The sequence below is a fragment of the Oryzias latipes genome, chromosome 4 (genome assembly GCF_002234675.1).
Source record: "Oryzias latipes chromosome 4, ASM223467v1".
Taxonomy (NCBI): domain Eukaryota; kingdom Metazoa; phylum Chordata; class Actinopteri; order Beloniformes; family Adrianichthyidae; genus Oryzias; species Oryzias latipes.
The window spans coordinates 5,739,664-5,756,388 of record NC_019862.2 but is presented as its reverse complement, the minus strand read 5'-3'; the positions used below and the strand labels follow the sequence as shown (position 1 = coordinate 5,756,388).

Genomic DNA, 16,725 nt, shown 5'->3' with positions numbered 1-16,725 from the left:
GTGTGGACTTATTTTAGGTTGTATGTTTGATTCACTTTGTCTTCCTGTTGAACTTTCTGCAAGTGGACACAAATTTGTTAACAGAAGCACGTGTGTTACAATCGCTGCCTCAGTTGGTCAGAAATGAGAAGAACAAAGCATCAACTACATGAGCTCTTAAATGCTGCACTTGTTAGGAGAATCATTTTCTTGCTAAAGTTACAAAATCCAGAAAATGATCTTGAATTTCAAGAGCAGCTGTTTCAAAGTCCATTTTAAAGCTTCTGCTTTGAAGCCTCGTCTGCTGGGCCATTGGCCTCCATTGTATCCATGGGACCAACACTCCCTCACTTCTTCAGACAAGTCTTTGTTTGGTCCAGACCAGAGTTTGCATAAATTCACATTGACACTTGGTCCTCATTGACTTGGGAAATAAACATATCTGTTATAAATATTTACCTTTTTGTTGACTTTTACACATGTATTTGAAGATTTGTGTGTGCAGCAAAATACAAAGCATTTGTGAGCACATTTTTTTATAAAAGTTCTCAAGCTGTTTGCTCTGTGAGTGTGAATCTAGAACACAGGTGGGACTTGATAGAATCTGTGGATCTGAGAACATCTGGAGAACAAACCTTCAGAGCCTGACCACTTTGCTCCTCCTGGATCTGCTTGCGAAAGGCGGGGTCAAAGAGCAGAGGCGTGGCGCAGTAATGGACGAGTCTTGAAGAATGCTTCAGGATCTCCAGATCCATGCCCTGATGAGACAATAAAGAGTCAGAGAGGACTAGAGAGAGAAAAAAGTAACTCTGTGAACAGCTTTTCTTAATTCATCCACCAACATAAGTAAGTACTCAATCATCTAATATTTTATAAAACACAATTGTATTACCATGGTTACTCAAAACGCCAGCAAAGCAGTCAACATATATGACAAATATACAAAGACAAATAAGTCTATATTTAGAAGAGTAAAATAATAGCTTCAGTCAAAAAGAGATATAATGTCAAGGTAGCAGGTTTTGTGGTAACCCTTTAGTGCAAGAGCTTTAGGGATTCCCAGATAATCTGGAGCAAATTTGCAGTCTGAATATATTCGAGCGGACCTTGGTCCAGGACCAGAAACCGCTCTCTGACCCATCTCTCGAGGTGATCCCGGTTCATTTCCAATTAGATTGAGCTCCGTTTCGCTCTGAGATTCCACTGTGTGAATGAATAAGCTCCATGGTCGGAGTGGAACAACCGGACCAAAACGGCCACCGTAGCCGGTCTTTAGATGTAAACAGAATAATGGAGCGACAATGAGACACATGGAACTCATTAAAATGTGGTTGCATGAATTCAGGATCATTGGAACAACTTTGAACGTTACACACATAACTGTTCTCCTGACAATTTATATGCCATGAACATTTGTCCGTCAGTGTACCTTCAAAGCCAGCAACCGCCCTGCAGCATGCGTCCACTGTACCAAAGCTCAAGTAAAAAGTGTTTTACCAGACGATAAAGAGGTTTAAAATTTGGTTTGCCCCACCCTTGAAATTCCTGGCCAATGAGTGAAGAGATCTTCAGTCACGAGGTAGTGTGGTTTTACAAGCTTTGGTCCAAATCAGAAATGTCCAGTAGACCGCAGTCTCAATACAGACCAAACACAAGGTTTAGAACTTGATCCAGACCAAATTAAGCGGTCTAGACCAACGAACTTTGTCTTTCTTTCGACTACCGTAACTTTACAACCACCAGCGGAGAAAAGCAGCTCTGTGGTGATACACAACACTTCACAGTTGTGGGGTGTTTATGTTATCAATGTCAATCAGCCGATTCTGCCGCAGAGAAAAGTGGATATGAAAGGCCACCCTCTCTGTATCAGAATCAGCTGATTCACGTAGATTCATGTTAATTGTAATTTTCTTTATACATGTCCTCGATCATGAAAAATATGCCACAAGAACATCTTAAAACCACACAATTTTTATTCACATTGGAGTTAATGAAGACTAAAATGGCAGTGGACCAAAACTCCCTGGTGGCTAAAACAAGAACTGCACCTGCATCCAGTTAGTTTTTATTTTTAAACAAACCTCATTCTGGAAGTCAGAGGGTTTCAGTTCGTTTAGAATAAATTCCAAATTAACAATATATCTCCAAGCATGAAAGGACCATGGTTGTCATGACCATCATAAAGGCTGAAATTGAGGTCAGTGTTAAAATGGATTGCATACTCACAGAGATGGGCATGTTGGACTGCGCTGACCTCTGCTGCCAGGTCACGAACAGGTTCTCAATCTTCATCTGCCTCTCCATTTCTGTCCCCCAAAAACAGATTCAACCATCGGCTCTCAACACACAGCAGTAGGTGAAACCCCGCCCCTTTTACCTCTCCGCTCAGCAGCTTTCATCTCCAGCAGCTGGCCCCCGTGCCGGGCCACCACGTCCCCGTCCATCAGGGGACGGATGGTGCAGACGTCCCTTAGGGCCTCATCGAAGGGGAGCAGCTCAGAGGGGAAGTGGAGGGGGGCCAGACTGCGACCGGAGCCCCCCATTCGACCCGGCTCTTTACTGGAGGGAGGCGGGACAGCGCTCCGGAGCAGCGCGTCAGGCTCCATGGACGGACCGAGGAACGGGTTTGGATCCTAAAAAAGCAGAAGTCATGAACCAGACCTTCACTTCAACAGACAAAACGCAGAAGTCCTGAAGACCCACCCGCTTTCATCAAACGCTCAGAACATGGAAATCAAGGTTTACACTTTCACTCAGTTTTATGGAATTTCCAAACTTTCACTAAGAAAAACAGGAAAAAGATTCTTTTTGTTTGGGTTTCAGACATAAACCTGCAGGAATGTTCTGTGAATGCAGCAGCAGGAGGAGAATGTTCACCCTCTGCAGCATTCAAGTTAAATTTTAGACTTTTTAAGACCTTTTAGGACCATGATTATCAAAAACAAAGGTCACATTTTCAGCCTATATCACATTTTATTAATTTATTCTTATTTTATGATCAAAACTTTGGCTTCTTATCTTGTTTGTGGTCGTGATGCTTTAGCAGGCTTCCTCTTTTTCTTTTTTTAAACCAGCAGTGGGCATTTAGCCTATCGGTGCATGAAGACTGGTTCTGCATTGGTTCTGGTTCTGCCGCAATTTATTTCTAGTATTTGATTAAAATAATTGGGTTTGAAAAAATTACATTTTCGAATAGAAATGTGAAATGGAGAAGTTTCAAACAGCGTAATTTTTAAGGCTCAGATTTCAAAATTCAATTTTTAAGGTAAAACTTCTAAATGTCATAAATTCAATGCTTTAAGACTTTTTAGGACCCCGGAGAGCAGTCCATGGACCTTCAATATTTCAGTTTCAGTTTTATACACTAATGAGAAAATTCTTCATGTTTTCTTCTGTTCTCGTTTTTGGTCTCAACTGCTGTGGAGCTGCTCATTTCTGGACTTCAGAACCATTTTCGGTTGTTCTCAGCCTGTTGTGGCTGCTCCTGGGTGGGAACTTCTCCAACGTGTGGTGTGATGGGAGCAGACGACATTCAGCAACAGAACGCACGCCACGGACAGGAACTTTGGCTGAGTTTGTTCAGTTCTGGACCCACGTGACCGCAGCGTGGCCACAGGGTCAAAACCCCCACCTCCCGATCAGCACCCTGACAGATGAAGCTCTGTTCAGGCAAATTTTCTGCTGCTCTGCTCCGGCCTTCTGTCTGCGCTCATTAGTGATGCTGTGATGAAGAGGAGCTCGGAGTCTTAGAGCATGTTTGCTTTTGGCCACAGGACTGGCCGGCAGTGGTGGTGGTGACGGTGGGGGGTGGGGTGGCCTTTTATAGACCAAAACGTTTTTTCTGCTTCAGTTTCTGGCAGTTCACCCTTTTTCTTTGCAAACTTGCATAAAGTCAACTAAATGTCAGGACTACTTCACCCACACTGACCCCCAACAGGCTTCAAAGGGGCAGGTGATGACGTAACGCTGCAGCACAGCTGCACCTCAGCAGCCGCAGGTCCACCACCTTCTGCTGCACACATGCTGCCCCCTTGCAGGCAGAACCTTCCTCCGCATCTAACCCCCCCTCACCTGCTAACATGCACCACTGCCGAGCGCTGCAGGTTTCACATCACGACCTCTGCAGTCGAACTGGACTGTCGGGAATCCGGGCTCACTGGTTCTGAGGAGATCATTATTCTCCTGTCCAAGCTCACACTTTTCATAATGATCCAGGCCAGGGGGCACGGATTTCCCCCCCTTACAGTCGGTGGCAGTTGCTTGTTTTTTATTATTATTTATTTTACGAAACATCTTATAGAGCTAAAATGTATTTTATGATTGTGTTATTGACCAGAAGCTGACTGGTCCATAGAAACTGACCCTAACCTGGTTTTGGAGTTTCTACCTTACAGCATATTTTAAAAGTATTCATTGGGAACAGTAATGAGGATCATGAGCCAGTTAAAGAGTCCCGCTTTAGTTCCAGCTGATGCAGGTTTATGACATGCTTGTGATGGCGCCACAGTGAGACGGATCAAGGCCTCTGACCTGCTTAGATTCCACGTCGTGGACAGGAGCATCGGAGAAGCAGTAGTGATGAAAAAGCCCCATCTTCTGGTTAAACAGGCAGTGGACCACGTGGGCTCGGGCGTTCTGCCACCTGACGAGCCGGAGCAGCTCCCGGTTCAGAGAAGAGCCCAGATCCACAGACCAGTTGTAGCTGTGCAGCACCACCTACAGAAGCAAAAGTCACAAAGCATGATGGGAAGATGCTCAAACACATATCAGAACTTCAAACTCAAGGAACTCCGGGATTCAGGCACCAATATCTAAAATTAGGACTGAATTGGCTGAAAAACTTGTGAAATCTTGGTGCTCCTATTCAACAAGAAAGGGCTCATTTTGCACTGGAAGTCATCAATGATGAAGCCTTAAACCATTCTGATTGGCTGCTGGGTGTGCATTAAGTAACGGTTAATGGCCAACAAAGTGAACATTATAAGAAATTAAAACACGCCTTGGAAACCTGAACCATATGCTGCGAAGAAATCAACCCACAAGATAACATCCTCGTAAAATCTCAAGTTCTTCGAGATTTCAAGGAGACATAGTACTAATTGGTGGATTTTTTATAATGATTTGAATGTTTATGTATGCATGTATGTATTTAAATGTTTTGTTTTGTCAGTTTTTTATTATATATAGTGTATACAAAGGCCATCATTCCTAATTACATTTTCCCTCAGCTGCTGGTTTAAGAGTTGCCACAATCTGCCTCCAACTAATGTATCCTCCTCACTTATACCATCCCATCCACCTTCATGTCCTCCTTCTCTACATCCATGAAACTCCTCTTTGGTCTCCCTCGCTTTCCCAGTAGCTCCAACCTCAACATCCTTTAACCCAGCGATACCCAACCCCCGGGCCGCGGACCGGAACCGGTCTGTGGGTCATTTGGTACCGGGCCGTACAGAAAGAAGAAAAAACTCACATTACTTACGTTTTAATTATTTCGGAATCTGAAAGATGTTTTGTTTTGAAAAATTGCCCGATTCTCTGTTTCATCCGTCTATGTCACTCCTGACGCAGGCCAAAGCGCTCTTCTCGGCCACATGATAGGTTACCGCTAAAATAAAACCCAGGAGCTAGCAAAATGAGTAAGAAACAAACGCCTTTGGAAACTTTCTTTGCTAAAGGGAAACGCCCAGCCAGGAGACAGAAGAGGAGCCTTCCACTTCCAAAGAAAAGAAAGCTACATTTAATAGACAGTACTTCTTTTTTGCACCATGAGTGAGGGAAAGAGAGAGGATGATGACATCTGTGCGATGTACAATGTCATGCGAGTCAAAATAAAGGCTCGGGGATCATCTTGTCACGTCTCTGTTCCTCCTTCATCATATCGATGCTACAGTAATCATCCGCCTACATCTTAAAGACCGATTCGTGAAATCTTTGTGTGACGTCATACCGGTCTGTGGCATTAAAAAGGTTGAGGACCACTGCTTTCACCAACATCATCACTGTTCCTCCTCTCAATATGTCCAAACCATCTTCATCTGCTTCCCTGCATTTATTTCCTAAACATCTAACATTTCTGCACCATAATACTAGGGGTGTAACGATACACATAGTTGAACCGAACCGTTTCGGTACGGCAGTTTCAGTTCAGTTCACTTCTGTACCGTTTCGGTACGTTTTTTGTTTTTTTTCCCCACACATGCATTGTAACGACTCAGCTGCTTTGTCACTCATAGAGGGGAAACTAGAGCCGAGCTGCTACTTAACTAGCTGCGTTGACTGTCCTTGATCCCCCCACACCCCACTCATCTTCAAACAGTCTCAGAGAGAGAGTAGACAGAGAAATAGATGCTCCATCTCCTTTCCAGCATTAAACCCATAATTACGAACAGCGTAACAACATGAACCTCACTTCTCTCCACAGCTCTCTCAGTGATGGAGAAGGATTCAACACACTAGATTTCACACTTCCCATGAGTCTTAGTGGCCATAGGCGGGGCTAACCCCCAGGGCGCCACTGTATTAACTTTGCGCAGAAGCGGAAGTACTGTTAGCCGTGAGTTTCCTCCGAGACGCTATTAGGTGACGGTAAGCATGTCAACATGTGGCTAATGCAGAAGTGAGCCCAGAGATGAGGACCCCCCCAATCTCCTTACTATTACCTTTACTATTACTTACTATTTGTTACGTGGTACGGCGCCGCGCCGTAACAAATAGTCCGCTTTGGTGAGAAAAGCGATCCAAATTGAAAAAACGAGAATTAAGGACTAAAAACTGGTTACTATTTATTTATTTTGTAAGTGACCATGGTATAAGTGGGTTAATGGCCTTTGAAGTGTGCATTATCACTTTTTAACGCAACCTGTGGAAGCCTGAACAGCGGAGGACGGTTCAGGCTTCCACGGCGTGCGTTAAAAAGTGATAATGCATACTTCCAAGGCCATTAACCCTTACTTATTATGTAAAACCAATAAATGCATTTTGTAAGCAATGTTTTTCTGCCTTAGTTTTTTGTAGCGAAAAAATACAGAAAATAGATAAATGTATAGATAAAACTTTATTAATCTCCCAAGGGAGAAATTCAGGTGTCCGGCAGCAAAACACACACAATATACAACAATAAAATAAAAGTTCATAAAATAGCAGTTAATATCAGGCAGATTTGTCAAACAGCAGTACCGAACCGAGCCCTATGAAATTCTGAATCGAACCGAATTGAGATTTTAGCGTCTCGTTACACCCCTACATTATACATATAAATTCTTTCAAAATCAAACTATTTTATTTGCCGTGAGTTTCCTCCAAGACGTTATTAGGTGACGGACAGTAAGCATGTCAACATATTGCTAATGGCTCCCTTTTTAAACTTTCTGTCCCTCACAGTTGAAGTGAATCGTTGATAAACATCAGAGACCAAATTCATCTTTTTAACTGGGACAACATTCCAGAATCCTGATGGATGTATTTTGTAAGATATATAAAAGAGTAAGTTTTTTTTTTTTGTGGCTCATTTGACAGATTTTTAAGCTGTTAAAACTCATAAAAGTTTTGGACTTTACAGTATAAACATGTTCAGTGTGTTTATTGGGTGTATGATTATGTATACAATATCAAAAATAATTCTGTTTATTTATGGTCCAAATGAATCGTATAATTAATGTATTTCTTGCTTTAAATGATTTTGTCTTTTTGGAGTGTTAGGTTTTCAGATTTTTAGTTTTTTTGGGGCGGTGGAATCATTCTGAATAGATTCTTTTACACATGACTTGTTAAAATGTGTTATGTTGGTTTTTATATCCATTTCTTTGGACCCATGACTGTTTTCTGGGGAGTAGGACTTTCTTTTTGTCTTATTGACATATAGGATGAAATAATGTGTACATTTTGGGGGTGAATGATCTTGTGTGACATTTGGAGCATTGATTTTCCATCATTTTTCAGGTGCTCAGCACAATGGTTTAACGCTTTATCTCTGCTTCTTCTCACCAACATCTGAACAATGACTAAAGGTCCGATCAAACAAGAAATACGCCTCACCTTTTTGTCCAGGACGGTGATGAAGAGGAACCTCTGGCGGGGGGCCACACCCGCCCCGGCCTGGAGAGGACCGGCCCAGTCGTTCTGCTCCAGAGCCTCGAACCGCTGGAAGCCTTTATGAGCTGAGCAAAAGCAGAGAGATCTTAGACACAATTACAGAGAACTGAGCCACACAGCACAGCGCCACCATCTGATGGCAGCCACTACTACAGAAGCTTCTAACTGCTGGATAAAACCAAAACTAAGAAGCAAAAAATCTTTTAAACTTTTTTTAAAACTTTGGATCAGAATCACAAATCAGAATTCATGTGTCAGGCAAGACACAAAAAGTCAAATCACATTGCAGCTAAAAATCCTAATTGGCCTGACATAAGAATTTTTTATAGACCCATTCCATTGAACATTTTGTTTTTGGTGTCTTCTCATAATGAAATACATTTACAAAGAAAATTTAAGCTTAAAATAGCATTCTTGAGTATTTCTTTATTCCAATCATTGTAAATCAGGAGCAGACACAGAAATCTGTCCGTATTTGTGACATAGGAAATATACTGGGTGAGCCACAAGCTCCCTGCCCTCTCCATTCCGATGCAGCCACTGTGCTGGAATCTGGATCAGAACTGTACGGCTGGGTAACTTCAATATTGCTCGCCATTTTTGTTCCACCGCTAATGTTATCTTGGGGAAATGGGTCTTTAATGAACATCAATGAGTCACAATTGGGGATCTTCAGACAAAGAGCATGAGGTTAGAAGGGTCAAAGCTTCCTTATTAGATGATGAATAGGTTAGTGAAGCTACGTTTAAACCTGGTGTTTGGAAAAGGATCAGAGGAGATAAATATATTGGAGATTTGTGGTTATGCATCAAATGCACAGCAGAGGCCGTGTTCCAGATGGGAGGAGCTTACAGCTCCTGCCTGCGTTCCAAGCAGCCAGGTAGGGTTAGTGTCTGCAGGAGCTGAGCCAGGGCATGATAAGGAGAACCATGTAAGTTTAAATGGATGCCTGGAAGGGGGCAAACGAAGCCTGTGGTCACGCCACCTGCTGGGTTGTTTTGGACTCAGTTTTGAGCTCTGTGTAGACCCAGGTGAAGTGTATTATCCCCGAGTCAGCCCTGCACATGGCTGCAGCCACTTTAAGGTGCCATTTTACCAGAAAAACTGTGAAATAGCACAGAAAGGAAAAAAGAAAGGAGAGCGCATTGCCCGTACTGCCCGTGCCTAAAACCGCTACTGGATCACATCCCTGTCTCATCACTCTCTCACACTGACCGACAGACAGCAAAAGAGAACAGTTAAAAATAATAATAAAAAAACTTTAAAAACGTTTGTTATATATAATTCTGGTATTAGGGAGATATTAGCACTTCAATTTTTATTTTAATACTTTTTTATTTTTAATAATTTAATATGAATGTCATTTTTGATGTCCTTTTTTGATGTTATATTATATAGATTATTTCTGAATGTTGTTTTTGCTGCCACAGATAAATGAAATTTCCCCATTGTGGGATTAATAAATTCAACTATCTATCTATCTATAATACAGTTATCGTATTTATTATTGCCCGCAGCAGCAGTCACCGACTGCAAGGACCATATTTCATTTTTTTACTTCTTTTTTTTATTTTATTGGTTATTTATTTTTTTGCAAATGTTGTTGTACCTTTACAATGACATATTCTGAAAAAAACAACAACAAATACCTGAAAACTGACAAAAGTAATGACAAAAATGAACTGAAAATCAACCAGTATTTTTTTCTAAGAGGCAAACTTACGTGTGAACCTATTTAGCACTGGAGAGCTTTCCTCATCTGAACTGTCGCCTGCAGGCAGACAGGCAGACAGCACGGCGGCATGGACAGTGAGACACAGCAGCTCATGGAAGCAAACACTCAAAACAACAGGAGCGTTAGATGGCAAGCATGGACCGGGAAACAGAGCAGGAGGAAAGCTGTGACTTGAGACCTGCAGCTCTTCATCCACGCCACGCAGGAAGTTAAGGCAGGACCGCTGCAGACCCTCGCCATGAAACTCCGCCCCTAACCTTTGGCTCTTTAGTCCATCCACACAAAACTACACTGTGTGAAAAGCAGTCTGAGGACTTATGTTTGATAATGCATTCATTCTGTTTCCTGCTTTGCTTGCTATCATTTTACTGTCAACTCTTTGACTCTTCTTGGTTAAAATGAACCTCAGTTGAAATTCCATCTGATGATAATTAGCACAGATTTTTCAGCTTCTGTTCAATCTGAAAGTTTTAAACATTTAAGCTTTTAGTGTAAAAGATGGTTTTTTTAATCACCCAAAATTGTTGAACTTTTATATGAGCCGGCAACATCTTTCCTGAGCTAATGAAATATCTAATCAGTTTTAGCTTAGGAAATAAATGATATCCATTACTTTTTTTTCAGCTTAAAGTTAATTTATTTTCCAACTATTGATTTAAAATTTTAGGTTCTTTTTTTTTAAGCAAACATTTTCTAATATCTGCTCCTTTGCATGTTTAATAATGTAGCTTTAAGCATAACCTTAATAAATTGCAGCATTTCTTTTCCTTGTCTATCATTCAGCTTCTAATTGTCAGAATCAGGCTTGGGGAAAAATGAGCTTAAAATATAAAGCAAAGTTTAGCACAGAGTGTCATTTGGTTATAGTTCTATCTTTTCCAGTGTATAGAAGAATTAGCATTTTCTCAAAGTTGGTTCTTCCCTTTGCCTTTTTCAGGCAAATCAACAATTTGCCTTTAGCGCTGGGTGATTAGTCAATTTTATCGAATAATTGGAATCCGGCGAATAATTTTTGGGAAAATAGAGATTTTATTTCCAGCTCTCTGCCGTATTGCATTTCTATTGTTCGTAGTAAAGTCAGTCTGCTGGTCTCTGTCAAAAGGCAGATGTGAAAACAACTGAGCCCCCGGGGGCCAGTGGTTAAGAAGAAAAAGAAATCCAAATCTGATAAACTTTCAAATGTTACAGCAAATATCTCAATCATTTTGTATCAACACAGAGAGTGAACTACAAATGCATTTCTAAAGGAAAAAGATAGTTTTTTCAGCACTTTAATGAGAATGGTTCTCGTCCAGCTGTAAATACAGACACAGCAGTGAGACGGCTGCCAAGGGACCGTCAACAAAGTGCAACCGCCGTGAAAACATTCTGTAAAAATCATTCTCAAAAAGGAATAAATGTCTACAGTTGTATGAGCTGGTAATGAAGACTTGTCAGCATATTCATGCTACAATCAATATTTTGTGAGTAATTCCATCTTTAATACATTTTATATAGTTTTCCACATTTTAAGATATATGATTCATAATGAAGGTGCTCAATCGTTCTAAAGATACTGAAGCTTTCTGTACTGACTAATCAATCTTCATCAAAACAAACAAGTTTTCATTACCAGCTCATATAACTGTAGACATTTATTAATTTTGAGAGATTGATTTTTACAGAATGTTTTCACGCGGTTGCACCTTGTTGATGGTCCCTTGGCAGCCGTCTCGCCGTTGTGTCTGCGTTTACAGCTGGACGGGAACCATTCTGCTGCTTAATGAGAATGGACGGGAACCATTCTCATTAAAGTGCTGAAAAAATGATGATTTTGTTTCTTTAGAAATGCATTTGTAGTTCACTCTCTGTGTTAATACAAAAGGATTGAGAAATAATCAATTAGAATTGAAAATCAAATTTGGAATGAAAAAAACATATTTTTTGGTCATATTGCCCCACCCTATTTGGTTGTTTTTATATATTATCTTTGGATTTGTGACTAAATTATTTAGCTGCAGAGGATTTAATATCTTTATATTTTTTAAACGTCTTCAGGATATTTTAGGATTTCTCAGCTTCGGACTGAAAAAACTAGCATTAAGCATATACTTTTGCAGTTTATGTTATTTGCATTTTTGTGTGGTTTCACTGGATTTCATTACTTTGAGCTTCCTTTTAGCGTTGAATCCAGCTGTCAGATAGACTCATAGCCGTGAAAACAACTTTGTGCTTAGAGATGTTTGACCGCTTTAGTAGCTGAAGATCTGCAGCTGGTCCTTCAAAACAGTCATATTAGCTGTGAGGGTGTGGGCCGGCTGGTTTGTGAGCAACTGATGTGCGCGCATGCGGGGAGCTGGGGTCCAGTGTTTCGACTGTACCTTGCTCCGTGCTGCAGTGCCACTGATGGAAGTTTCGACCAATGAGAATGAAGCTCCTTGAAGAGTCCGGAGGGTGGCTGAGATCCTGGACCACAGGGAACGGCACAAACATGTCTCCTGAGGGGGGGCAGCTGCAGGAGCTTCAAGAAACGGAGCAAAGGGGTTTCATTATAAAGACAGCTGAATTCAGAGAGAACATTAGGAGGAGAAGAGTGGGATGCAGATGTTATGATCTCTGACTCAACTGGAGGTCCAGCAGCTCACCTGATCTTCTCAAACACCTTCACTGTCGTATCGCTGGCCAGAGAAGAGACCAGGTTGACGATTTCTGACAGGAGGGAGGGCAGCAGGAAGTTTGAGGCCATCTCAGCCGTGCACTGCTGGATGGACGGGCAGCCTGTGTGGGTGGGTGGGGGCAGCAGGACAGAGAGGACACATTAACAAAACCTCAGGAAAACCTTCTGTGAAGAATAGTTAGAAACTGCCTTTAACTTTTATTACACTAATGGTTTAAACTTAATTCACTGAGCATGTATTGTCATCTCAAAATTATATTACATTTGAAGACAGCACAGCCAAGCTATTGTTTTCACAGTTTATTCTCATCCTCCCTTTTTTCTGTGCATGTGTGTTCTGCTGAGCAGGCCTCAGACTTATCTTCACTTTAGCCTTGGAGCTTCTCTCCAGCAGTAACCTGTGGGCGTGATTTTCACACGAGGTCCATCGGACGATCTTCTGAATATGCAAATGCAGGGTTTTTATACCAACCCCATCCCTGAGCTCGTTGGTTCGGACTTTGAATGCACCTTGTTCATCTGTCTGTAACCCTGCGTACAAATCTGTGGTCTTTGTGCGGAGTAAATCTACAAAAGATAAGTTTTGTCTCTGAGTCGTTATTCATTATTTCTGTGTGTAAGAAACTGACGGGGTTACGAACTAAAACAAATGCAGTCCTTTCTAGAGAATCCAGTTTCTTCACACCTTCAATCCTCCAAAAAGATGAAGCTATGTTTCTGGTTTCCCGACACCAGATTATCAGAGAAAGCTGGTTAATATGCACTGACGTATCTCACTAGCTTACCCAGATTAGTCATGAAGGTGATCCAGGCTTGGCAGGTGTGCTGGTAGATCGGGTGCAAAAAGCCAGCATCCCCTTCCTCCAGCAGAGACGCTTGCTTCCTGCACAGAAACAAACCCGCTGGGATTACAGGGGTGTATTCCACCCCCACAGCTGATGGCATGAAACCCCCAATGACAGACCCGTATGCATTCCTTCTGGTGCAAAAGTGTAATACCTCCAGCAAACAATCAGTGATGGAGGTCATTTGGGTGAAGCTAGCCCTGCATGCTAGCTAACACAGTTTTACTGGTAAAAGATGAATGTAAATCTAAGCAAAATTTTAGCAGAATAAATGTAAAATCTAAAACATATTAGTGGAAAAAAAGCAAATAAATAGCAGGAACAAATCTGCAGAGCAGCAAGTGACAGTTTAAGGAGATGAACCAACCACCTCCCATTGATGCTAAATCCAAAATCCCATTTTTGCTTTCCATCTCGAATATGAAAGTGTCTCTTTACCCTTAAAAACGATCCTAAAGGGCCTTAATCATGCAAAAACAGCTTTTTTGTGCCCTTAGGTGTACCATAGAATGCATTCCTCACAAAAACCAACCTCAAAGCGGCATCCGTTCATGCATTTCTGTGAATTCCTCTAAAAACCTACACTCTGAGCATCAGCCCATCCCAATCCACGAAAACAAGTGGGTTCTCACGAGCTGACATAGTGAGGAACAGCCCCTTCCAGGAAGAGTCTGTGCTGCCAGCCCCGCCCCCAGGATAACACACACTTTCTCCGCAGACCTAGCGGTGATCAGCTAAACACATTCTTTTTCTATGTACAATAAGCACATCCATCTTTGCAAAAGTTTAAATGTTGTTTGTTTTCGCGAGCGAGACGCAGAAACGTTGCTGAAGCCGAAATGGGCGGCACCCATAAGCAGCAAAAGGCGGAGCGTCAGAGATCCAGTCGTCTTACTTCCAGGTATGAATTCCCCTCCAAACAGTCATATTTTATAAAATAAGTCGTTCTTTAAAGTGCCATTAATATATATTCTAAAGTGCCATTAATATATATTCATATATACTATTTTTTATATACATATATATATATTTAGACATAGGTATTTATAGATAGATATGTAGTTTGCTCTGAAAGGCTTAAGAATAGAATGGTATAGGTCCTTTAAGGTTGGGAAGAAACATATCTATCAGTCAGATAGATCTGTTTTTGTGACCATGGACCGGACCAGTCAGATTATTTCTTTACCTCTCAGGTGTTAGACTTTCATGGTTATTCTAACTGAGGTCAAAGCAGATTAATTCAGTGAAAACATTCATTTAATGGAACAGGAATATACGGGGCTTCTGAAGGACTAAAGTTGATGAAGGTTTCTGAAGGTGTCGTCTGTTCTGGTTTCATCTACTGAAGCAGATCTGGTTCTGCTCAAATCTAGGAGCCCTCACCTCTGGACCTGCTCCAGCTCCACCACCTTCTCCTGGCTCCACTGCTGCTTCACATTCTCGGTCTTGTGGCGCCGCCGAGCCGCCCGCCCCTCCTCTCCCTTCTCCTGGACGATGTCGTCGGTGGTCTTTGGGCTGCTCAGCTCCCCAGAGTCTGGCTTACTCTGCAAAACCAGAACTTTGCTCTCTGCACCCCTATCAACAGAGTTAATCTGTTAGCTTTAGAGGTGGACTCACCAGGATGCCCCAGAAGCTGCGGCGTGTGGTCTTGCTGGTGGGAGTGGTGGAGTCGGGCGTGGTGCTCCCTCCCACCGGGGCACCACCTGCTGGCTGCATCAGGGTGATGGGGGCGGGACTACTTTTAAAAACCCTGGAGCCACTGCGTGTCCTCCCACTGTCCTTCAGCTCCTTCCCCTCGGGAGTAGACAGCAGCGCTCCTGGAGAACACAGACGGAGACAAAGAGCAAACTTTGAAAGCTCAAGTCCCATCTGCCAGGAGGCTGGAGGAGCGGATGGTCCTGAGAGGGGATCCTACCTTTGGCGTCCTCCTTGTGAGAACAAATTGCAGGCACAGAAAGACACAGAGGATTCGGCAGGACATTCAGCTCCATCACAGCATCACAGAGTGCGTGGCGCAGCGCCCCCTGCAGTTTGTCGCTCAGCTGCAGGGGGCTGATGTTGCCCTGTTCCCAGATGTCAAAGCGCACAAACAGCCGAGTTTCTGTCAGAAAACAAAAAAAAAAACTCCCTAAATCTTTGCTTATGAGATTTTTCCTCACTTGTGCAGAAAAATGACAGAAAAGCAAATTTTTATCATCACAGTTAAACATATGTTGACTTTGGTTGATTATATGTGATTAATGTGCTTAAATGTTTCATTTCTCCTTCCATAAATTCCTCATGATCTATCTTTCACCCCCCCCAAAGTACATCTGGATGTTACCTGCAGCTGGACTCGCACCGACAGCTCCCACTTTGAGCACAGCGGTAAGCTCTTGGAAATACTCTGGACACAGGGGGGCGCCGCAGGACTCCGTTTTCTGCAGGGCAGAGGCGTCCGGAGCTGATGCCTGAATGGGACGACCCCCGCCGTCTATGAAGGACAGGGCGATGCATGCAATACCTGCGGAGGGGGCACAACATACGAGGATGACATCACGACAAATAGGACATTTATTGGAACCGAAAAGTCCACAGCTATAAAAAATATCAATAGTAAAATTGATTAATCATTTTATTAAAAAATAAAAACTTCATTCTGTTTTTTGTCAAACATAAGATTCGTGTTCTTGGCTGATTTTGACTTAATACTTACCACGGAGCTAACAAAAAATTCAGGTATCTGTGACCTTTGACCCTTAAAGAGCCATTGGGATTGATTTCTCACAAACAACAACTCGGTAGGAGCCGTAAAGTCTTATGTTACCCCTTAGAAAAATATGGCACTGATTTCATTTATGTTATTGTTACTATTAGGATCAATAAATAAACTATTGTTTTTTACATAAATAAAACAAAGACATTATTTTTAAATATGACATAGTTTACAACTTTTAACAGAGATTCAAGTGACTTCCTTTCAAAATAAAAGACACTGTGTCACACAGGATCCAATGAGTTATATCACTAGAGGAGACACGCCCGCTTGGGAAGCCTGGCCAACGGTGGCGAAGCGCGACGCCATCTTGTTGAGGTCGACGGCGCCTACATGACAATGCTTTCTATAGGCTTTGGTGGCATCGAAGTAGCTTTTATATCATTAACATATATTTTTTACATATATATAAATATATTATACATAGAGTATAAATATATACATTATTTGTTGTTGCTAAACAAGAGAAACAATTAGCTTTAAAAGCTCAAACTTTACTGAAAAATGCATAGTTGCAGGACTTTTTACAAATAAAAAATTATTACAAAGAATTTTTACAAATAATTTATAAACATTTAGAAGTTTTAGACCTCTTTGAAATGTAATTTAAATTATTTATAAAAGCCCGACAATAAGTCAATAATAATCTAGACCCACTAGA

The 16,725-nt window shown here is 41.8% G+C and overlaps 1 protein-coding gene across 4 annotated transcripts in view; it reads right to left on the bottom strand.

Moving 5' to 3' along the window:
- Positions 1-16,725, bottom strand: part of szt2 (SZT2, KICSTOR complex subunit) — a 62,346-nt gene that overhangs the window by 14,856 nt on the left and 30,765 nt on the right. For 3 of the 4 annotated variants that reach the window (XM_023954046.1, XM_023954049.1, XM_023954047.1), the window contains exons 50-62: positions 15,633-15,812; positions 15,225-15,410; positions 14,927-15,126; positions 14,693-14,853; positions 13,250-13,347; positions 12,433-12,565; positions 12,169-12,308; positions 9,797-9,844; positions 8,017-8,138; positions 4,510-4,695; positions 2,357-2,612; positions 2,206-2,285; positions 615-737 (exon numbers count right to left, since the gene is read on the bottom strand). In XM_023954046.1, coding sequence (XP_023809814.1) covers positions 615-737; positions 2,206-2,285; positions 2,357-2,612; positions 4,510-4,695; positions 8,017-8,138; positions 9,797-9,844; positions 12,169-12,308; positions 12,433-12,565; positions 13,250-13,347; positions 14,693-14,853; positions 14,927-15,126; positions 15,225-15,410; positions 15,633-15,812 — 1,913 coding nt within the window. The remainder of the gene's footprint in view (positions 1-614; positions 738-2,205; positions 2,286-2,356; positions 2,613-4,509; positions 4,696-8,016; positions 8,139-9,796; positions 9,845-12,168; positions 12,309-12,432; positions 12,566-13,249; positions 13,348-14,692; positions 14,854-14,926; positions 15,127-15,224; positions 15,411-15,632; positions 15,813-16,725) is intronic. The other variant, XM_023954048.1, reaches the window with a different exon arrangement.